At 47.0% G+C, this 24,432-nt stretch overlaps 2 protein-coding genes across 10 annotated transcripts in view; one reads left to right on the top strand and one right to left on the bottom strand.

Moving 5' to 3' along the window:
- Positions 1 to 16,904, bottom strand: part of SESN1 (sestrin 1) — a 146,809-nt gene extending 129,905 nt beyond the window's left edge. For 3 of the 8 annotated variants that reach the window (XM_043542757.1, XM_037894597.2, XM_037894595.2), the window contains exon 1: positions 16,004 to 16,847. In XM_043542757.1, the coding sequence (XP_043398692.1) occupies positions 16,004 to 16,288 (285 nt within the window). In that variant the 5' untranslated portion in view covers positions 16,289 to 16,847. Of the gene's footprint in view, positions 1 to 16,003 lie in introns of all 8 variants that reach the window. The other 5 variants (XM_043542756.1, XM_037894592.2, XM_037894593.2 and 2 more) reach the window with 4 other exon arrangements.
- Positions 16,905 to 23,428: 6,524 nt separating this feature from the next.
- The window catches only part of CEP57L1 (centrosomal protein 57 like 1), a 35,296-nt gene continuing 34,292 nt past the window's right edge, over positions 23,429 to 24,432 (top strand). For both annotated transcript variants that reach the window (XM_007057407.4, XM_043542763.1), the window contains exon 1: positions 23,429 to 23,580. The gene's annotated coding sequence lies outside the window, so the exon portion shown is untranslated. The remainder of the gene's footprint in view (positions 23,581 to 24,432) is intronic.

The following is a 24,432-nucleotide window of genomic DNA, read 5'->3' on the forward strand; positions in this document are numbered from 1 at the left end:
CGCTCTTCTCTGCACCCTCCCCGTCCCGGCTGCTGCTGCAGAGCAGACAAGCTCCCCCCTCCCCCGCCTCTTCCCCTAGCATGCTGCATTCCTGCGCCTCCTCCTCTCCCTCCCTGACTCCGATCAGCTGATGGCCCTTGCGAGGGAGGGGGAGAAGCGGAGCCGCAGCGTGCTCACCGCTCCAGGGAGAAAGCGGAGAAGAGACGGGGACGGGGCTGTGGGGTGGAATCAGGGCATATCCCCTCCAGCCCGCTGCGTGAGCCTCTCTGGGGAGGGGGCTGGGACCACCCCCCACAACTCCAGCCCACACCCCCAAACACTCTACCCTGACCCCTGAACCCTCTCACACACACACCCAGCCTCCTGCCCTGACCCCTGCACCCCCCCACACCCCATGCCCTGACTCCTGCACCCCATACACATATCCAGCCCCCTCACACCCCATGTCCTGACTCTTGCACCCCTCACATTCCCACCCTGAGCACCAAAAGGGAGCACCTGCACCCTCCCCACCCCTACATTCCCACCTGCAACCCTCACACCAAATGGGAGCTGCCCAGGTAAGCACTCCACACTCAAACCTCAACCCTGAGCGCTCTCCCTCATTCTAGCTCCTGGCCAGACCCTACACCCCAACTCCCAGCCTGCTCCTTCACCCCCAGCCCTGTGCTCAGTGCACTCCCAACCTCAGCTCAGTGCAGAGAGAGAGAGAATGGGCTAGAACCAGGGAGAAGGTAGGTACCCACTCTGTGTGGGCAGGGCCGGGATCCCAGACCAGCCCCGCTCAGCCCGCTGCTGGCAGCCGGAACCCCAGACCGGCAGCGGGCTGAGCCGCTCAGCCCACTGTCAGTCTGGGGTCCCGGCCACCAGCCCTGCTCAGCCCGCAGCCGGTCTGGGGTTCTGGCTGCCAGCCCCTTGCCAGCCAGGGTCCCAGCCGCAGGCCCAGCTCAACCTGCTGCCGGCCTAGGTGAACGGAACCCTAGGCTAGCAGCGGGCTGGTGGCGTAAGATCAGCATTTTAATTTAATTTTAAATGAAGCTTCTAAACAAGGTTTTCAAAATGTTTAACTTTACATACAACAATAGTTTAGTTATATAATATATAGACTTATAGAGAGAGCTTCTAAAAAACGTTAAAATGTAGTATTGGCATGCGAAACCTTAAATTAAACTGAATAAATGAAGACTTGGCACACCACTTCTGAAAGGTTGCTGACCCCTGGTCTATAAGATGCCACAGGACTCTTTGCTGCTGGAGCAGTGTTTCTCAAGTGGTGGGTCATGACCCCAAATAAAAGTCACGAAAGGTTATAAGTCAGTGTGGGTGATACCAGCAGCACCACAAGTAAAAAGAAAATCTTGCTCCTTGCACATCCTTATCCTGCAAGGTCAAGTATTCTCTGTCAACCTGTTGAAACAAAATTATATAAGCTTGCATTGGTGTCATGGACACATTTTTTACTCCTAGCCCTATGTTTACTATAAAAGTGTCAGGAAAATTCTACTTCAAATAAGGGTCCATGAACCTCGAGAAGTTGAGAAACACTGTGCTAAGGTACCAAAAGCGTTTAGTGATGTACTCAACACTAACAGGGGCAGGAGCTGGCTTTGGAGGAGGGCCTTTCCAGCCCTAACATTTAAGATTCTGTAGTTTTCATTTGTAGCCCCCTAGAAATGTCCTGAGCCAAGACCAGCTTCCTGAAATAAGATTTAACATAAGGGTGGCTCAGAGATAGATTTCTGAACTTCCCTGGCATGGATATCATTTTGAGCACATGTGGAGGAGTGAGAGGATGGAAAGGGTCCTAGGACATATCTGCCCTGGATGGCAGCACCATTGGTCACCCAGAAGATAGTTCATTCAGACCACCTCTACATTTGTTTAGTATTTAAGTATTAAGTGTCAATTTAATACAGTACTTAATACTTACTTGCAGAGCTCTGCTCCATAGGACTATCAGGCTAGGTGGCCATCCGGCTTGTGGGGACCGCATGATCCTCTCAGGGATCTACATTACAGCCAGGTTCGATACTCTGAGATTGATCCACTGGCGGTCGATTTAGCAAGTCTAGTGAAGACCTGCCAAATCGACAGCAGATCGCTCTCTGGTCGACCCCTGTACTCTACCCCCGAGGAGAAAAGAGTAAGGTAAGTAGATGGGAGAGTTTCTCCCACTGACCCACCACGGTGTAGGTCGAGTTACCGCAGGGTCGAAGGTACATAGCTGGAGTTGCAGAGCATAGGTCAACTTACCGCGATAGTGTAGACATAGCCTCAGTCTCCCTCAGGCTCCTGTGTGGAAGAAGAGATCCTGGCTTTCAGGGGAGTTCTCCTCCTCTTTCTCAACGTTGTGGATGACCTTAGGGTCCACAGCCTCACTACCTTCAGTGCTGTCCACAAGAAACAGCTTCAATTATGACCTCCCAGGAAATATGCTCTCCAACTCCTTGAAGTAGGGACAGGTAGTTTGAGTGTTGCTAGAGATCCTGTTATTGACTTTTATTTTTGTAAGCCTGACAGAGCTCCTTGCTTTGGTGTAGTATTGACATTGTTCCAGAGGTGGCCATTCACAGGCATTTGCTAAGCAGTAAGGGCATATGTATGCTTATTATGATGGCTGTCATTGATTAAGACAAGCTGGACCATCTCTTTCCCCAAATGCTGAGAAAATCCAGTACATCTGCATATGGCATGGCTACTCTAACAGTGTTACATGATGTGATATGCAACACCAGGAGTTTGCAATCACATATGGAGATGATCTTGGCTGCAAACAAGCATTTAAATAGGGGAGGTGACATCCTGTCAAGGTGACCCCAGAACAGTAGAGAGCACACAAGGAAAGAGGCAAGAGAGTCCGGGCATGAAAAGATGCTGCGTGGGACAGTAGTTGGAAAAAAAAGAGACAGTTACCTTTTCTGTAACTGGTGTTCGAGATGTGTTGCCCATGGCCATTCCACAATAGGTATGCATGCTCACCATGTGCACTGGTGCCGGAAGTTTTTCACCTAGCAGTACCCCGGGGGGTGGGGGGGCGGGGAGAAGGAGAGTGCCCCAGCAACCCCTGGAGTGGCATCTCCATGGTGTGGTATAAGGGGAGCTGCGTGCTCCCCCTACCCTCAGTTCCTTCTTGCCAGACAACTCCGACAGAGGGGAAGGAGGGCGGGAAGTGGAATAGACAGGAGCAACACATCTCAAAGAACACTAGTTACGGAAAAGGTAACCGTCTTTTCTTCAAGTGATTGCTCATGGGTATTCCACAATAGGTGATTCCAAGCTCTATCTGTGGGAGGTGGGTAGGAGTTCAAATTCTCAGGACGGAGTACAGCCCTGCTGAACCTGGCATCATCCCTGGTTTGGGAGATGATCGCATAGTACAAGGTGAACGTGTGAACTGAAAACCAAGCCTTACAAATGTCCTGGATGGGGACATGGGCCAAGGTGGCAGCCGATGAGGCTTTCACTCGAGTAGAGTGTGCTTTCACAATCAGTGGCGGTGGGATACCCGCCAGATCATAACAGGTACGGATGCACGAAGTGATCCGGTCGGAGAGCTGCTGAGTGGAGATCGACGGACCTCTCATGCGCTCAGCCAAGAGAGGGAACAGTTGTGAGGACTTTCTGAATGGCTTGGTCTGCTCGAGGTAGAAAGCCAGAGCCCGTCGCACATCGAGCATGTGAAGATGGCACTCCTCACTGGATGTGTGGGGCTTGGGGCAGAGGACCAGAAGAAGAATGTCCTGACCCATGTGATAGGTGGAGACCACCTTTGGGAGGAATGCAGGGTGTGGGCGGCGCTGGAACTTGTCCTTTTGAAAAACCATGTATGGAGGCTCAGAGGTCAGGGCCCTGAGCTCTGAGACCCATCTGGCTGATGTGATCATGACCAGGAAGGCCACCTTCCACGAGAGGTGGGACGAGGAGCACACGGCTAGTGGCTCAAACGGGGGCCCTCCGTCAGATGGGCCAACACCAGGTTCAGGTCCCACTGTGGGACCGGGGGCCTAGCATACACAAAAAGACGGTCCAGCCCCTTGAGGAACTGGCCAGTCATAGCATGGGAGAATACCGTGTGACCCTGCACCGGTGGATGGAAGGCTGATATGGCCTCCAGGTGCACCTTGACCGACAAGGGCGCCAGGCCCCAGGCTCTAAAGGTGGAGAAGGTAGTCCAAAATAAGCTGGATCAGGGCGGCCACCGGGGAAAAACGCCCTGCTCATCCGCCCATCTGGAGAACCGGGACCACTTTCCCAAGTAGGCGTGGCACGTGGAGGGCTGCCTGCTTTCTAGGAGGACGCACTGAACCCTTCTGAGCACGTCCTTTCCTCCCTACTTAACCATTGAGCAGCCACGCTGTGAGGTGGAGGAGGCGGCCCCAGTCCCGGGAGAGCAGGTCCAGGAGGAATGGCAACTGCCACGGCGGAGCAACCGCCAGGCCTGCGAGGGTCCCGTACCAATGTTGCCTGGGCCATGCAATCAGGAGGACCCGAGCCTTGTCAGTCTTTACTTTCTCCAGGACCTTGCTGATCAGGGGGAACAGCACAGAGAAACTGGCCTGACCAGGACAGGAGGCAGGCATCAGAGATACCGCCCTGTCTCAGTCCCCCCCGGAGCAGAACCAGGGACAGTGCCGATTCTGCCAAGTCACAAACAGGTCCACCTGGGGAGTCCCCCATGCTCAGAAAAGCCTGTCAGCCACTTCCGGGTGGAGAGACCACTCGTGTTGAGAGGAGAAGTCCCTGCTCAAGCGATCCGCCCACGCGTTCCGGGCACCCGGTAGATGGAAGGCCTTTAGGCAGATGTTATGGGCTATATAGAAATCCCACAGCCTGAGAGCTTCACGGCAGAGGATCAGGCCCCGCCTTGCCTGTTGATATAGAAGATCAAGGCTGTGTTGTCTGTGAGGACCCTGACCACCCTGTCCTCCAGGTGCAAGTGGAAGGCCATGCATGCCAGTTCCTTGACGTTGTGTAGGGTCAGATCCTGAGCCGACCACAGACCTTGGGTCTGAACCCCCTAACCCAGGTCCGAAACTTTGGACACCAGTTCCAGTGATGGGGCCCTGTCCCTGAACTGGACTCCTTGGAGCATGTTGCTTGGGGCAGACCACCACCGTAAGGAGGCGATCACCGAGTCAAGTACAGTGAGGACTTTGTCCAACCTGTCCCTGACCTGGGAGAACTCTGAGGCCAATCAGAGCTGGAGGGGTCTCAGCCCAAGTCTGGCGTGATGGACCACATACGTGCACACCGATGTGTGTCCCAAGAACTGGAGGCATGCTCGGGCTGTTGCCACCAGAAACCTGGTGACCGTGTCGATGAGCCCCTTCAGGGTCTTGAACCTGTCCAGTGGGAGGGAGGCTCTGGCCGACGAGGCATCCAGGAGCGCCCTGATAAACTCTATGCATTGAACCAAGACTAACACGGACTTGGTGTTGTTTACTAACAGGCCCAAAGCGGTGCACGTGGACAGGAGGAGCATCACGTGATCCCTCACCTGCAACCGGGAGCTGCCCTTGACCAGCCAATCGTTTGAACGGGGAAAGATCTGGACCCCCTGGCACCTGAGGTAGGCCACTACCACCGACATACATTTTGTAAATACCCTGGGGGCAGTGGACAGGCCAAACGGGAGGACCATACATTGGTAGTGATTCTGCACCACCACAAAACAAAGGAAGCATCTGTGCCCCTCAAATATATGAATGTGGAAGTACCCGTCCTCCCACAGGATGGAGGGGGGTGGGGCTGTTATCACCTCATCTAGGGAGGGCAAGGAGTCCGGTGCAGTACTCTGGGTGTCTGCTGGCACTGGAGGGTGCACCACCTGGTCGGTCTCCAGGCATGGTGCCAAGGATGTACGTCCCACCGACTCCTTCCTCAGAGGTCTGGAAAGGTCCTTCCGAGGCTCCAGCCACCGAGCGAGCCCCCACCAGGGGCTTCGTCGGGAGCCACAACGCCCACTGGTATCATTGGGCTGGCCACGGTGCCCAGTGCCACTGCACCTCCTGTGACACTGGCGGAGCCAGTTGTTTGGCCTGGCCCATCGATGGATGGCTACGACTGGAGGCTGGGCTGACGTACGACCTGCCACCATCCCCGGACCGGGAGGAGCGGCGGTGCTGGGAGTGATGCCGACTACGGGACCGCAACCCCGACATGGAGGTCTGGTACCATTGGTAACAGCTGCTCTGCAATTGGCTCCAACGGGCGGACCCATTATGGCGAGACTACAGTGATGGATGCCCGGGGCTGCAGAGGCGATGTCTTGGTGGGGTCATGGAGCGGGATTCCGAGCAGGAACGGTGTCAACATCCATGTCATGACCGGCTGCGATAATCCCAGATTTGGCAAAATCTGCCTCAGTCCTGTCGATATTCACTCCTCAAGGTGGAGCGCTGCTGAGAGTCTTGGTCAGATAGAACCCAACCAGACAGTCTGGTGAGAGTCGAGGGCGATCCATGTGGACTTTGCCCTGAACGGTCACGGGGCGGCAAACGCTGTCGGGAACTTTCCCTTGACCGAGACCGGTACCGAGCCGGGGGCGACTGTGGTGATCCCAGCAGCGGCTTGCCTCTGGAGCAAGGAGCCGACATTAGCGGTGCTCCTGGTACCAGCATGGACATAACATCCTGGGCCACCTGCAGGGCCTCCAGTGTGGAGAGCACCCAGACATCCGGGGAGGCCTGCGCCGAATGAGTCGGGCTACTCTGCTCGACTTGAGTCGGAGGCCCAGAGGCCCGTGGGGATCGAGGACTGCCCCACATGGGTCTAGCCTCTGTCCCGGATTTACTTCAGTGCCGCTGTGAAGAAGGTGTCTTTCTAGCCTTCTTGGTGTGCCCCGTGAACGGGGAGCGGTGCTGACCGGTTGATGGCGCCGGAGGGTCGGCATGCACCGACATGGCAGTGCCAACTCGGAGTGGCGCACTGGAGTCGGGATCAGCGCCAACTCCATCAGAATGGCCCGGAGACTAATGTCCCTTTCTCTCTTGGTCCGAGGCTTAAATGACTTGCAAATCTTGCAACGATCACTGGTATGGGCTTCTCCCAAACAGCACAGACAGTCTCCATGCAGGTCACTCCTTGCAGAGATCGCCCACAAGCGTTGCGCAACTTAAAACCTGGGGCGCAGGGCATGCCCCGGCCCAGGCGCTCTAACTAACTGAACTAACTAAACAGCTAACTAACTACAGGTACCAAACATTGAACGAACAAGCAGTTCTGGGGACAAGCTACAGCAAAGCTGAAGCAGAGTAGTTCCAACATACCTTCACTGGCAGCAAGAAGGAACTGAGGGTGGGGGGGAGCATGCAGCTCCCCTTATACCCCACCAGGGAGGTGGCACTCCAGGAGTCGCTGGGGCACTCCCCCCCATGGGTACTGCTAGGGGAAAAAACTTCCGGCACCGGTGCACGTGGCGAGCATGCATACCTATTGTGGAATAGACATGAGCAATCACTCGAAGAATATCAAGTCATGGTGAAATAAAATGCAGCCACAAAACTTTACTCTGCACTAATTCATTCCACAATTAACTTAATCCACTTCCAAAGTAGATTATACAATTTGCAATAACTGGCAATATAATTTACAGGATGGGATGGTATTGTGTACACAGTGGTAATTTTTTATTAAAAAACAAACCCAAGACACTTCACAAAAATCTCCCTGTGTAGACAAGTCCTAAGGAAAACTCTCCAAAATAAGACACATGCCTGACATACTTCTCTTATGCAAGCAAACACTCCATACACAAGCATAATACAAGAGACCTTTATGACCCCCTTGATGCTAATTAATTTGCTTCATCTAGTAAATGAGAAACTTTACCTATCTCACGAAGCAGACTGATGTTGGTAAAGAGATTTAGAAGCTTCTCTCCACCAGGAAGATTAAGATCACTACCAGATAATACTTGTAGTCTCTGCCAGCCTCAGAAACAGGAGATCTCGTTTAGGCAAGTCATATCTTGTCTTCAGTACTCCTTTCAGTACTGATAAGCATGAAGAGCACCCAACAAAGCAAATATTGCTGCAAGTATTTTCAGCATTAGCATATGGATGGAATGGCAACTGGACTTTTTAGGAGAGGCTCCAATAGCAGACAACTAATTCCCCTCCCTGGCCACTTTGAATGATTGGGAAGAAACAGAAAATACATTCAAAGTGGTTTGGCAGAAGAGAATGCAGAAAAAAAATCAAAATACATATGTTCATTTACTAAACAGTGAAGTACTAAGTGAACAGAAGTTGTGCTGGATTTTTACATGTTTGATCTGTAAAGAGATTAGCATTTACCAGGTGGGTTTGTTTTTTATCCTAGAAAAAGAGGATATGTAAACGAATCATTCCTGAATAGATTATGAATTTAATCTGAGGGAAGCTTCCACTATTACTGAATGACTGCAAGCATCGTATGGAAACATGAAAATATTTTACAGTACAATCAGTGCTTAATTTGTGCCATGGCTGAGCCCCGGCACTTCTTGGCTTGGCAGTACATAGCCCCAGCACCTCTGGGCTTGCCACACTAATAATGAAAGTAAAAAAATTGCTTGAGCCCAGGCACCTCTTTCATTACAAATTAAGCATTAAATATCATGCAGTAGTAGGGTCACTTTAAACTACCCAAATAATATACTGAAATACTCAAGGAAAATCCTGTTGTCCAGCAACAACACTTATCTTTCATCTACCACTTAGAGCCCCGACCGGGGTTATTCTATCTACTACCCAAGATCCACAAACCCAAAAATCCTGGACACCCCATCATCTCAGGCATTGGCACTCTCACTGAAGGACTGTCCGGATATGTGGACAGTCTACTCAGATCCTACACCACCAGCACCCCCAGCTATCTCCATGACACCACTGATTTCCTGAGAAAACTACAATGCATTGGTGATCTTCCAGAAAACACCATCCTAGCCACCATGGATGTAGAGACTCTCTACACAAACATCCCACACACAGATAGAATACAAACGGTCAGGAACAGTATCCCTGATGATGCCACCGCACAACTGGTTACTGAGCTCTGTGACTTTATCCTCACACACAATTATTTCAAAATTTGGTGACAATATATACCTCCAGACCAATGGCACTGCTATGGGCACCCGCATGGCCCGTCATAAATATAAAGGGAAGGGTAACCACCTTTCTGTATACAGAACCATAAAATCCCTCCTGGCCAGAGGCAAAACTCTTTCACCTGTAAAGGGTTAAGAAGTTAGGATAACCTCGCTGGCACCTGACCAAAATGACCAATGAGGAGACAAGTTACTTTCAAAGCTGGAGGTGGGGGGAACCAAGGGGCTGTCTGATGCTTTTGCCGGGACCAGCTCAGGAATGCTCTTCAGAACTTCTGTTAAGTTAGTAAGTAATCTAGTAGAAATGCGTTAGATTTCCTTTTGTTTAAATGACTGGTAAATAAGCTGAATGGAATGTAGATTCCTGTTTGTGTGTCTTTTTATAACTTAAGGTTTTGCCTAGAGGGATTCTCTATGTTTTGAATCTGATTACCCTGTAAGGTATTTACCATCCTAATTTTACAGAGGTGATCCTTTTACTTTTTCTTTAATTAAAATTCTTCTTTTAAGAACCTGATTGCTTTTCATTGTTCTTAAGATCCAAGGGTTTGGGTCTGTGTTCACCTATGCAAATTGGCGAGGATTTTTATCAAGCCTTCCCCAGGAAAGGGGGTGTAGGGTTTGGGGGGATATTTTAAGGGGGGGAGGATGTCTCCAAGTGGGCTCTTTCCCTGTTCTTTATTTAGCACACTTGATGGTAGCAGCATTGGGTTCAAGGACAAGGCAAAGTTTATACCTTGAGGAAGTTTTTAACCTAAGCTGGTAAGAAGCAGCTTAGGGGGGGTCTTTCATGCAGGTCCCCACATCTGTACCCTAGAGTTCAGAGTGGGGAAGGAACCTTGACAGCCCCACAACATTTTTATGGCTGACCTGGAACAATGCTTCCTCAGCTCTTGTCCATTCATGCCCCTTCTCTACCTACAATACATTGATGACATCTTCATCGTCTAGACCCACGGGAAGGAAACCCTGGAAGAAGTCCACCACAATTTCAGTAGCTTCAACCCCACCATCAACCTCAGCCTGGACCAATCTACACGGGAGGTCCATTTCCTAGACACCACGGTGCAAATAAGTGACAGTCACTTTAACACCACCCTATACCGAAAACCCACCGACTGCTATGCCTACCTTCATTCCTCCAGATTCAACCCCGGACACACCACACGATCCATTGTCTACAGCCAAGCGCCGAGGTACAACCGCATTTGCTCCAATCCCTCAGAAAGAGGCCAACACCTACAAGTTCTTCACCAAGCATTCTCAAAACTATGATACCCACACGAGGAAATAAGGAAACAGATCAACAGAGCTAGACTTGTACCCAGAAGCCTCCTGCTGCGAGACAAGCCCAAGAAAGAAACCAACAGAACTCCACTGGCCATCACATACAGTCCTCAGCTCAAACCACTCCAATGCACCATCAGTGATCTACAACCCATCCTGGATAACGATCCCTCACTTTCACAGGCCTTGGGAGGCAGGCCAGTCCTTGCCCACAGACAACCCACCAATCTGAAGCATATTCTCACCAGCAACTACACACCGCACCATAATAACTCTAACTTAGGAACCAATCCATGCAACAAACCTTAATGCCAACTCTGCCCACATATCTATACCAACTACACCATCACGGGACCTAACCAGATCAGCCACACCGTCACCGGTTCATTCACCTGCACATCCACCAATGTAATGTATGCCAGCAATGCCCCTCTGCTATGTACATTGGCCAAACTGGACAGTCCCTACGGAAAAGGATAAATGGACACAAATCAGGTATTAGGAATGGCAATATACAAAAACCTGTAGGAGAACACTTCAGCCTCCCTGGACATACAATAGCAGATGTAAAGGTAGCCATCCTGCAGCAAAAAAACTTCAGGACCAGACTTCAAAGAGAAACCACTGAGCTTCAGTTCATTTGCAAGTTTGACACCATCAGCTCAGGATTAAACAAAGACTGTGAATCGTTAGCCAACTAAAAAAGCAGTTTCTCCTCCCTTGGTGTTCACACCTCAACTGCTAAAAGAGGGCCTCATCCTCCCTGACTGAACTAACCTCGTTATCCCTAGCCTGATTCTTGCTTGTATATTTATACCTGCCTCTGAAACTTTCTACTACATGCATCTGACAAAGCGGGTATTCACCCACGAAAGCTTATGCTCCAATATGTCTGTTAGTCTATAGGGTGCCACAGGACTCTTTGCCAGTATAAAGAAGTCACTGTACAAAATTTTAGTTTGTACTGACTTCGCTAGTGCTTTTTATGTAGCGTGTCATAAAATAAGACAAATATTTCAATGAGTTGATGTACCCTTGGAAGACCTCTGCGTATACCCAGGAGTACAGGTACCCCTGGATGAGAACCACAGACATACCTTAAGTCAACACAGCCCAAGGAAACAAGCCTCCCAGCCAAGGTCGAGACACTCTGGGCTAGCACTCTAAAACTCAGTGTGAAAAAAAGCACTTTGAAGTTGTGGCTCAGGCTCGAAGCTCAGCCTCTGAAACCTACTGAGGGGGGATAGGTTTCAGAGCCGAAGCTGCAACTTCAAAGCACTGTCTACACATTTATTTTTAGAGCACTATCACCAGGCCCACCACCCAAGTCTGTTGAGCCAAACTGGGGGGCTTGCTTCTGCAAGCTATCTATCCCAGGTGCTGTGGAGGAGGGAAAGGGCTGGGCATCTACTCTAGCTGCAGCCAGATACTCCCAGACCCATTCATGGGTCCGGGAGTAAGGGAGCTTCCCATGCAGGGGTTGGGGAGAGAAAGGACTCTATTGAACATACTCCTCCCCATTTTCTGGCTCCATGCAGGGGCCTGGGGAAACCATGAGGTGTCTCTTCAGCACCCATCCACCCCCGTTATCAGTTTCCTGTTATCATGAACTATACAGAAGTCTTCCTCATCTTCCCACTCCACTAGGCCGCCCCACTCAGTGGGCTGAGAACAGAAGCAAAGGCTTGCCTAGATCTCCTATGCAGGGGTCCAGAAAGAAAGGATATCCTCCTGGCCCCAAACTCAAAAAACATCAGGTCTGTTGCTAAATTACTTGTAAATACTAGGTGAAACCATGCATGTGAGCTCCCTCCAAAACAGTTCATAGAGCAGTACAAATAATCACAAACAATACAGTGCAATTGACTATATGCAAAGATCTACAAATGCACAAAGTAACACCGAAAAAACTAAGTTTCTTTCAGATATATTAATCTTGGGTGTTTCTTGTAATGAAAGCATGTAAAACATTCAGATGCAAACGTAATTCAAGATCATTTTGTTCCTCTAATATTTTTATTTAAACAGCAATGTTTTATTAAGAGTATTCCAGCTGGGTTGAAATCATTTCCTTTCTGTTACTTTCTACACTATATCTGGCTTCTGACTAGTCAGTTTCAAAGCAGAAAGAAAAGTGATTCAGTTTGCTAGTATTTTCCAGGTGACATGTCAATTCTCAGCAAGAACAAGCACTTGAATTAAGTTTGTTTGCAATAAAAGTTTGTGTGTCAAAAAAAGGGCTTCTTTCTTCTACTGAGTTTTCAGATTGTTGAACTAAGCAAAATAGGCCGAACTGTCTGATAAAGTACGTTCTCACATTACAACAGGTCTTCTGCAACATACAAGATAAAAATTAAGATGCTGCAAATTAACATGTAAAACCAATTAGTAGGAATTTAAATTAAACATAGTAACTTCTTTAACACTTTGTCACAGACGAGAACATTAATGAAGCAAAAGAGAAAAGTTTTAAATAACTCTGAATTCATTTGTATTTGAAAGCAATTCTTTATAAAGAATGATTTCCATATTGTGCAGTACTATATCACTGGAGTTTAATAGGGAAATTAAGAACAGAGGTATCATTTCATGTCCTAAACTATGATTAATAGACCTTTTAATTCTATACTAGCTAAAGTGCAGATGCTATTCCTATAAAATGTCAAACCATTTTTAATGTCACTGAGCTATTTACCCCTTTGTTAATCTAAAAATAGCATGTTTCATACGTAAACTGAATGTTTCATAAAGCATCTCTTTTTATCTTCATTGCAGAATGCAGCCGAATGGGGACTTGGGCCAAAATGGTGTTTGATGATGGGTATATAATGTTTTCCTTAGTTTCACAGCCAGCAAACCAGTCTACAAAATGGAAGAAATAATCCAGTCCTGATCTCCCAGCAATACTGTTCCATAACAGCTATGAGGGCAATGTTTTCCTATGAGTATTATACAATTTTGATGTGAAACTCATTATGGTTCATTCAGGGAGGCTGTTGTGGCCTCCCACACATCACTATTGGCCAACAAAGGCCATTTAGTGGCCTTTGCTCTGAAGTTTCATTAAAATCTACAGGTACTGCCACCAAATTCAATTTTTAGATGAAAATAAAGAGCATCTCCCCAAGACTCCCCTCTAAAATATTAGCGGCTTCTTTAAGGGGCGGACAAACTACTTAGATTTTCCACCTCACTTCCCCAAATTACTGCTTCAAAGATTAGAGACTGTAATAATCAAGCAGAAAAAGACCAAAAAGGTCAAACATTTGCTGAAATCTAACAAAATTATGCATTGATTTATAGGCATAAAAAACAAATCAGAACACCAGGCTTCAAAGGTAATTACCAAAACACTGAAAAGAAAAACACTTGTAGAATAAATGAGAACAAAGAAGTGGGTATTTCACTTTCTCCTAAGTTTGCTATGAGATCTTTATTGTAGCCTCTCTCTTTAGGAGCAAGCAGTCTGCTATCTTGTAGCCCTTACATTTATCATCCATTACCTATTTTTTTTAATCACAATAGCTTATATATGGTCATGTGACTTCTGGATATGGATCTATTACGTCCAAACTGTTAGCGAACTGATAACATTCTGCCAGATAGTTTCTTGGCTTTTTAAAGGCCCACAGCAAAATCCCCAAACAAGTTTTCAATTTTCAAACACGTCAGAAACTTTCATAGTTCCATAACTTTTAAGGCCAGAAAGGACCATTAGATCACCTAGTCTAACCTCCTGTATACCTCAGGTCATAGAACTTCACCCAGTCATCCCTGCATTGTGCCCAATAATTTGGGTTTCAGTAGAACAGATCTTCCAGAAAGGCAGTTAGTCTGGCTTCTTTCAATGGTTAATTACCCTCAGTGTTAAAAGGTTGGGCCTTATTCCTGATCTGAATTTCTTTACTGGGGAAAAATATTTAACAATATTTCAATCTTTCATCTTTGGATCTCAGTTAGTTTATCATTAAAAAAATAAGTGTTAATATGAGGATATCTGAAAGTGATTCCTCATGCACCATCTTGGATTTATCATTTTGAATTTTGATTGCCAAAATGTTGCTTTGATATCCATATCAGCATGAGTTAGTCTGTATGCAAAAGATCACCTGGTCAGATAATTACACACCCTTGAAAAATGTAAACCAAGATTCCCTTTGTACTTAGTTCAAACTGTAACAAAAAAGAAAACAAGAACGAGCTGAAGATAACATAGAAAAATGGTTTTTGAAATTGTATTTTATTTTGCAACTAAATTAATAAAAGTCTATGAATGCAATGAGAGAAAGGAGAAAAATCACAACACTGAGAGCCAGGAGATCTAGGTTCTAGGTCCAGCTCTGCCACAGATTTCCTTTGTGGCCTAGTTCATGCCACCTATATATGTGTGCCTCAATTTCTTCATCTGTAAAAAGGGAATAACTATCGCATAAAGGTAGTGTTTCTAAAGTGCTGCGATATCCTTTGGTGGAAGGATAACAACAATATTTACTAGCCATTTGTGAAGATTTCAGAAGAGTCAAAACAAGAACTCTGAAAGTTTCTATTCTTAACATATCAGTTTTAGAGCTCAATCCCACTGGATACTGCAAGACCTTAACTTTCATGATAGAGGTTTAGTTTAGTTCTTCCCAGGATCAAACCCTTGAGTCTTTGTGAATTTATCTGCCACCAACAATTAAGATTATTTCTATTGGGTTTGGGATTTGTATTTTCACTTCTAACAGACTGACCTTACTAATCAAGATTACAGTTAGAGAATAAGCTTCAGAGGAGAAAGCATGTTTTTAAAAGATCTTGATATATTCTAACAATCTTAAATCTGAGGTTTTCCCATACTAATCTTGTTTATTTTTAGTTGGCAAACATGTGAATCATTCTTGATTTTGTATTAATAAGACTGGCATAATCACAGCCCTGGTAACATCTGACAAATAGATTAAAATAACAATTCAGGCATATATTGAGTCCTGGAGGTACTTGGGTCCCAAGAATAAACCCACTTTTCATTGTGAAAGTTTGCACAGGAATTCATTTGCAAAAGGAGATGATTATGTCCAAGAGACAGCACTTCTACTAATGACAGGTTTCAGCCTAACAGCCGTGTTAGTCTGTATTTGCAAAAAGAAAAGGAGTACTTGTGGCACCTTAGAGACAAACCAATTTATTTGAGCATAAGCTTTCGATGAAGTGAGCTGTAGCTCACGAAAGCTTATGCTCAAATAAATTGGTTAGTCTCTAAGGTGCCACAAGTACTCCTTTTCTTTTTGCACTTCTACTAAGAACGTTACATTTTCACATGGGGAGATTACTTCTTTATCAGTGTTACATACTCATTTGATACAACTAAACTTCGCCAGTATTTTGGTTATGTCTCAAGTTAAGATTATCAGCTGCAAAATAGTATTAAGAATTTAACAGTCATTCTATTAACAGCCTGAACATAACAACACAGTCTAGAGAGTCAAACACGAAAGCTTTCCTGTTTTTACAAGTGAAGATGCACTACTCCCTTATGTTATTTTCTGCATCATGATAACGCCAGTTACAAATGTGAGGAATTCTAAGATGCTTTAGAGATAAGAAGTTGGAGGGGTGTTTGCTGAAAGGAGCACTGACTCTTACCTGAACGTTTTTTAGGATAGACTCACTCTTCTCTCTCACGTCTCTAAAGGGGCATCTCTTGGAAAGCATGAGCAGGCGAGCCAGCATTTCATTCAATCTGTCCAGAGCTGTAGCAGAAGTCAAGCGTCCTTCCGATGACTCTGGAGGAGGATCCTCCTTTACAGGAGAAATTTGTGCTGTTCTCCGCAAAACAGCTTGCCGGATGTTTTCCAAGGCAGCGTCTCTGGTGCTGGCATCCCTGCTGCACAGCCCATCCCACCTCACCTCTCCCTCTCTCTCCTCCATCCTCCCTCGCTCTCTGAACGGCTCCAGGCCGCCCAAACCTTCACCAGCTTCGCCTTGTGTAGAAGTAACGACAACAGTTCTCGAGGAAAAATAAAGTGCGGGCCCAGCCCATGGATGTCACCACCAGCCCGCGGGCGTCAGCCGCTGTGTCAGCTCTCGCCCTTAGAGCCGCCACGCGTCTCGCCTCCCCGGGCAGATGCTGCTCTCGGCGAAGGGGCCCCGGCCTCCCCTCACCATGGCAGCGCCGGGGCGAGAGCCGGCAGGTGAGGAGGGCTGCAGAGCTTTGCTCTCGCTGGAGCCTGGGCAGCCCCCGCGTCCCCGGCAGCAATCAGCGCGCAGGGCTCGGCCCCCGCGGCTGCAGAGCCGGGGAGCTTCCCATAGGGAGAAGCGGGGCGTGGGGGCGCTGCCACCACCCTAGAGGGCACGTCCCGGCTCAGGCGGTTCAGCCCGAGGGTGGGGGCGGCTCCCGACCCCCGGGCAGGGCCGCCGCAGTCCCGTCCCGGGAACCGCTGGGCGCTCAGGCCGGGGCCCCCTCGGCGGCAGCAGCAGCAGCCGAAGCGAACTACGCTGACCCCGCCCCCCTTGTGCCCCAGGCTCCGCCAGGAGAGCAGCGACAGACCACACCTACTGCCCGCCCTCCCTCCCGCAATGACAGCAGCTACGCCCAACCCTCGTCTAACTGTAAAATCCCAACCTGTCCGGTGCCCGCTTGGTGACAGACAAACCCTTTCAGCCAATCACGTTTCAGAGGCATAACTCGGAGCCAATCACGATGACGAAGAGATGGGGAATAGCGCTGTTTGAGCCGCTCTCTGTTGCGAGGGCTACTGGGATTTGTAGTCCAGCCGAACTCCGGCGCCTATTGAATAAAACTACAACTCCCAGCAGGCAATGTGCATAGCCCGGCAATGGCCTGGAGGCTGGGAAGAGGGCTGGGTATTGGGTAATAGTTTCCCGCGCTGGTCCCGTTGTGTCAGGGAGATCACAAGGATCAATGCAAATCCAGTTCCAGTGCTCCTACCTCCTCTATACCCAGTGTCATGGCAAGGGTCTGGCAGACAGGACTTTGTGACATTTGACAAGTCACTTTACCTTTCCATGCCTGTGTCCTCATCTCTGCCCCCCTCCAACCTCTTGTGTGTCTGATTGGTTTGTAAACAATTCAGGATCGAGCATACCTCTTACTGTGTATTTATAGAGTATTGTCCACTCCTGCAATTTTGGTTGTTTTCTTGAAGCCCCAGCTCCTGGAATCATGTGATTATGTAAGGCTCTTAGCTATCATTATAAAAGAAAAGTTTCTAACTCACATGGTTAGGGAGGAAAGCTTGGAAACATTACTTCTAAAGATTTAAAAACTAGAAAGTGAATAACCTAATATATATTTTTAAAATCATGATTTATAAATCAATTTCATGATTTTTGGGTCCTGACTCAGGATTATGAATGTTTAGGATTAGCAATACTAGTACAGTTGTAAAATGGGATAAACCTTGTTATGGGCTGAATTAAAATCTTGGTAAAATCAATGTGTGAATGTCCCCTTCGGTTAACATTGCTATAAGGAACAGTTAAAGGGCCCACATAAAATGCAAAATGGAGTCTGCCTAGAAAGTAGGACCATATGGGCAAAAGTTTCTACTACGTATTGTTCTGACCAAGTAGGGATAAGTGTGGGAAAAAGTATAGCTGGGAGAGCGAACAAGGAACTGGCAGAGACACAGAGGCAGTAAGAAAGCAAAGCAGCAACCTGTAAGTTTGGCCCTAGGAGAAGCCTAGAGAAAGATTCTTGGTTGCAGGTGCTAGCTGAAAAATGCTTGGGCTGTAAACTGGCTTGGATGTTTGTTTGTTGCCATGATTGAAACTGGCCTTGCATGTTTTGTTTCTTATTTTTCTTCTCAAAAGTCCAGTATACAAAAGGAGAATGTGGTTCCTGTTACCCAAAGGTTGCTGAATCTTCAGCAGCAGGTGAATCACTGGGGGAAAATTGGTGGTGAGTCTTTAAAATTATGTGTTTCTATACTGTTCCATTTCATGGTCTCTTAGTTACATGCTAGAAAATCTACCCCATCTACTGGATAGCTTAAGAAGTATCCAGGGGAGCATGTTCTATGACAAAACTTTTGGGAGGAAAGTAGTGTGTTTTAGAAACAAACTCTAAAGAAATAGTGAGGCCATCAGAAAGCAAAATAAAGCTGTTTCACCTGCCCGTGGCAGCAAGTTGTAAGAAGACTCATATTCCAATAGTCTCATTAATATTTGAGACTTAAAAGGCAAAAACTATCCTGCTCTAAAAGTGCTTATCGCAGAAGTGTAGGGCTGGGAAGGCCCTGCGTTGAGGCGGGACCAAATATACCTAGACCATCCCTGACAAGTGTTTGTCTAGCCTGTTCTTAAAAACCCCAATTGATGGGGATTCCACAACCTCCCTTAGAAGCCTCTTCTAGAGTTTAACTATCCTTATAGGTAGAAAGTTTTTCCTCATATCTAACCTAAATCTCCCTTGCTGGGGATTGAGCCCATTGCTCTTGTTCTATCTTCAGTGGACACAGTAAAGAATTGATCACTCTCCTTTTTATAGGTGAAGACTATTATCACGTCCCATCACCCCCAGTCATCTTTTTTTCAGGATTAAATATGCCCAGTTTCTTAAATCTTCCCTCATAGGTCAGGTTTTCTAAATCTTTTGTTGCTCTTCTCCACTCTCTTTCCAATTTACCCACATCTTTTCTACAATGTGGCACCCAGAGTTGAATACAGTACTCCAGGTAAGGCCTCATCAGTGCCAAGTAGAGGGTGACAATTACTTTGTGTGTCTTACATATGACATTCCTATTAATATACCTCAGAATAAGTCAGTACTAGGAATAACTATTCCCTAACTCATTAGTTCTCCATTATAATTGTCTTTAAAAACCACCTACTCTTAGAATTGCCCTACCCTAGCCCAAATATGTCTTTTTGTTTGCTATTGCACTTGCCCTTCTGATCAATATCATTGTTTAACCCTTTTGTTATTGCCATAGCCCTTCCACATGAAGATGGTTTCCCTCCTATTTTGAATGAGAACTGATTCCCATCCCCTGTAATATCTGAGTCTTAATTTTCTAATGAGGCTCAGGAGCTCCTGAGCAGAGCCTAATTATTTCCTCCTGCTTACCAATCTGCCAGATACTCAGACCTTCCTCACATTCCAGAAGGCTTCTTGTACTGTTTCTGCTCTAATTGGCAAATGCAAATTGTTGTGGGGTGAAATAGAAGAGGGCCAGGTGAGTAACAGCAGATGGAAGATAGCATGGTAATATCAATAGCACTGCAGGCCTGAGCACTAGAAAACAAACACAGTAGGAAAGGAGATACTTATATTTTTCTGCTGGGGGCGATGTGTGCACTTAAATCCCAATCAGCTTTAAGAGTATACAGCACCTCTCAGGAGGGGGCTTTAAGACAATTAAGTATTAGAGGAACAAATTAAATAGAGCTTCTTATGAGTGGGAAGAAACTGCTCCTTTATTTCATTGCAAATAACGTTTTGTTGCTAGTGAATGCAGAACAAGATATGGGGAAAAGGAGATTGGAGGAGGAAGAAGAACAAGAAAAAAGAGCAACAAATGAAAGAGGGATGATAAAAAATGAATTCAGAGAGGGAGGATGAGGGAGAACAATGGGGGAAATGGATGATGGAAATGGGAGTGATTGGAGGGAGGAGTTATGAGAAGGATTTATTAGGAAGAAGAAACATGCTATTTTATTAATTTATATGCTTGTTCTTTGTAGACAACTTTTATTTCCTCACTGCAGAGGAGTTGTATTTAATTATTATTGAGTGATTTAAGGAAAATAAATTTAACTATGAATAATGTATCCTAGTCTATCTAGTTGCATGCTAATATGGCAATTGTTAATAAATCTAAGCTTGTAACCTAGTCCCTGTAACTGCTAAATTCAGCTCTTAGCTGTGTAGAAGAGTTATGCTTAATTTGCTTGAATGCTATTTTCTTATAGCATCTATGACCTGATTTTATGAAGGACTTATGACTGAAAAACCGTACTAGATGTGGAATTGGACCTATTGACTTCAATTAAATAAATAGCAAAACTTTAACTTTAAAATGGGTGGAGGATTTGGCTCAATGGATACCTCACAGGACTAGGACCTTAGTGACAAAAAGATTGCTTACAAAATATTTGGTTTCCTCAACATTGGTTATTTCCCAGCCTTATTTCAATATATCTAATAGTAATTCCACTCTTCTCCCCCCCCCCTTACCCTTCTTTCTACTAAGAGAAAATTGTAAATCTAATTTTATCTCCCCCCCCGAGAAGTTTTGCATGAGTCTTTTGGCTTAAGAATTAAAGGGTTTCGGTACAACTTCCACAGTGGCTTGATCAAAAAGGTGGAGAGTCCTGAAAGCTCTGTGTGTTTATCCAATCCTGAGTCTATCATCAAGCATGCACCTTGCAGACAAAAAGGTGACTACTCCCATAGGTTCTCTCTGTTTTTTATTTTTATTTTTTAACTCTCTTCTGTCACTGAGCCATTGATTTACTAAATCATTTAATCACCTGCTTAAGACCCATTTAGAGTGGGACTTCATTAGGACTTAAGCACATATTTAACTTTAACCATGTGTTTAAGTGTTGTATCAACTCAGGGCTAGCACTGATTTAGCTCCGTGACTGTTAGCAACAGTGGGCATGCCTCCCAATAGTCCTGAGTTTTGTGGGACTGTTCCACTTTGATGCCCAACACTCCCTTACCTGATTGAAGTAGAATGCTTCCTGCATTCAGTGGTGCCTGATGCTATATGCACAGTGTGTACAATTGGCAGGGAAAAGGATAGGGAGGGCACCAGCTTCAGCTGCTCCTGGGTATGCTCAGCCTCCTCAGGTATGCTCACTAGCTGCAAGGTAGATCAGGAATGGGGAGTGATGCTGCTCCCAAGCAGGCTGGGTTGGATGGTGGGGACTGAGCATGGCATAGTTGTGCAAGGTGCTGGGGCCAGTGGCTGCAGTGGGGATGGCTCCACAGGGATTGACTATGACCAGTTGTCCCGCTTTAGCCACTTGAAATGTTGGGAGGTGTGACAGTGGGTGCCCTACCATAGATAGGTGGCCGCTGCCGCCACCTCCACCATGTTTCTAGCTTGCCTAGTTTAGGGAAAGTACCCCCTTTGTCCTAGTGTTAAATTACACTGGTGTAAAATCCTTAGATTCGCTTTGAGCAGCGTTATAGTACATGCTAGTTAGAATGGTGGTGGCAGGGTTTAGCGAATGGGCATTCCAGTGAGTTTAGAACTCAGCTTTCAATATGTCAGGGGTGAGGTTTGCCTATGATATGTTTTCCAAGTGGGAGAGAGCAGTTCTTTGCTCTTGCATATCAGCGTGGTATTGGTTTTAAAATAACTTATTAGGATAGACTACACAGCTGTTTAACCTTTCTCTTAGTTCCTGGTGGAAAACAAAGCGTGGGGGGGGGGGGGAACAATTGAGATCCATTTGGATTGTGTCACGAAACAGACATCTAAGCAGTCTCTTGCCAGCCACAGTTGTCTCAAGGGGATAAAGCAGCAGCCAACATACTGGGAGTTTCTTGGTACTGCCTATGTTATTGCAATTAAACTGAATTGCTGTTTTAATGTGTCAGTAAACAGTGAGTCATTCCTTCAGTACATTTGAGGGTTTAGTGTGTTCAAAGGTGAATAAAACTATGGACTCTGCATACCCAATAGGTCAGTTTTGAAGATGGATAGCTTTGTTTTCCTAAAATACAGATCCGTATCTTAGCTTTTTTTAAGAGAAAAGAAAGAGTGAAAATCAATCATCAAAATAGAACGCCTTACATTTTTTAAAAGTTTGCATCACAGAAGCCGTCACAGTTTGCACAATTGGTACCTTTTGAAAGGCAAATCAGGTTTGAAACAGTTGCATAACTGCGTGCAGGATGTCTATATTGCCAATGGTGTGGATTTACTATGACTATAGGCCTGGACTATTCACCCGTCTTAACAAAACCCTTCAAATGTGTTGTTTTTCAATAAACTAAAACTACATGTTGTCTAATGTTGCCAAACATTTTCAGGCTTCCACCCTTACAACATTTTTGTGAAAGTCATAATTACTTGATTATAGGAGGTTATAACTGGACTTTGTCCTTCTGTAGTGTAGAGCACATTATTGGTGTCTAATAATTCAGGTATCAGTGATATGGTAAATTGTGCTAAAGATCTATAACCACTTCCTCAAAAACAATGAGAAGTCTGGTGGCACCTTAAAGACTAACAGATTTATTTGGGCATAAGCTTTCATGTGTAAAAAAAACCCCTTCTTCAGATGCACCTGTTTTTGTGGATACAGACTAAGATGGATACCCCTCTGATACATAATCATTTCCTGTACTTGACACTACAGCTATTCTACATTCTCCAGGTGTTTTATTTAAAATAAGGTAGTGTTCCTGAGCTATGCAGTTTTTTATGGATTACCATCTCTCTATATGTCCCAAAAATGAGAGCAACATGGACCACACTCTAATCAGAGATTGACCATACACTTCTGGATCCCTATGACCCAAAATCTGACCTCGATTTTCACTAGAAATCTGACCTTGTTCTACTAGCCGTGCTGAAGCTCCACCAGTGCTAGTGCAGATGAGGCACTAGTGTTCTTACCACCCAGTTATCTAATCCCTACTCAGGGCAGGGCAAGATGAGTTGGTGGTAAAATCTCTGTTGGCTCCTCACTCCTGCAGAGAAGCAAGGGTAGCAAACTCACCAAAGAGCACGTCCAGACGGGGCTATAGATTGATGTTGCGGATATCGGAGGTGGGGCTGAAAACGGTTTAGTTTTGTCTACACTAGGAGATTAGCCGCTTGTTGAAGGGCATGTGTTGCTAGCACAGGGACAGCTAGCTAATAGAGGACACAGGTGGGGGCCGGGTCCGCTCTACACGAGGGAAATGCTAGGGAGCTGAACAATCTGGGGAACCCTTGTGCGGCAGGCGACTGGCAAAGGGTATCGACTAGCTCCACTCTAAGCAGGGCTAGAGGGCACCGCTCACAGCGTCCCAGGGCCTCTGATCGCTCCCAGCTAGTGGGGCTGCGAGCCCCGCTGGAGGGGAGGAGCCCCAGCCGCCTGCTACGGCGGCACGCCAGTCGCTGAGCGAGCTGAGGAGAGGGCCTGGGCGCTGCTCGGAGAGCGGGAGGGAAGGCGGCACATTTAAAGCTGGGCCCGGGCAGCCCCACCGCGCAGTAGCCGCGAGTCTAGCGCGGGCCAGGAGGCGGCAGGAGCAGGTAACGCGGCGTTGCGGGAGGGTTGGTCCCTCGTCCCTGTCACCCCCTTCTTCTCTCCCCCTGGCTCATCCTGCCTTTCCCCTCAGCTCGGGGCCCCGGCGTCCTTCCTCGCAATCCGCTCGCGGTAACCGCATCGCCCTCTCCAGCGCCCCCGCCCCGCCGGGGCCGGGGCAGGTGGCTCTAGGGACTAGCAGCGGCAGAGCCAAGGCAGGGCGCTGCTCTTCGCCTGCTGCGGCGGGCGCTCGGGCCTCAGCTGCGTTAGGAGACCCGGGGGCTGGCTGTGCAACCTCCCCCGTCTCATCGGTGCGTCCCCGCAGCGGTTCGAGTTAGTGACCCAGGGAAAGGAGCCTCTCCAAGGAGAGCGGAGCTGTCTGGAAGAAATGGACGCGGGTGGTAGATCGGGTCATCGGGCTGCTGCTAACACCCCCGCGTACGAAAGCGGGAGCCTGGCTTGGTGGGCTGCTTTTGTACTGCAGGTGTGGTGAAGGGACGTGGAAACCTCGCTAATGGAGGTGAGCAGCGTCTCTCTTGTGGCCTTAGGAGCTAACAGCTCAAACAACAAGCTGGTTAAACAGTGCCCCGCAAAGGGAAAAATGGGTTTGTGGTCGTATATGATCTATTTAGATGGCCTGAAAATTGTTTCAAAATACTCCCCCTTCCCCTCTCCCCGCCTTGTCTTTTATCTTCTAGAAATATCAGGAATATCCAGTCTGGGTGGTGGGGTTGTTCTTCCTTTTGGGAATTTTTTAGGCGTTCTTTGAAGGGGTGGAGGTGGTTGCATCTTTTAAAAAAACTCTCCTATTTCAGTTGAATAGTTGTAAACAATCCAAATTTTGATAGTCTGAGTAAAAA

This window comes from Chelonia mydas, chromosome 3, assembly GCF_015237465.2.
Source record: "Chelonia mydas isolate rCheMyd1 chromosome 3, rCheMyd1.pri.v2, whole genome shotgun sequence".
Lineage (NCBI taxonomy): Eukaryota > Metazoa > Chordata > Testudines > Cheloniidae > Chelonia > Chelonia mydas.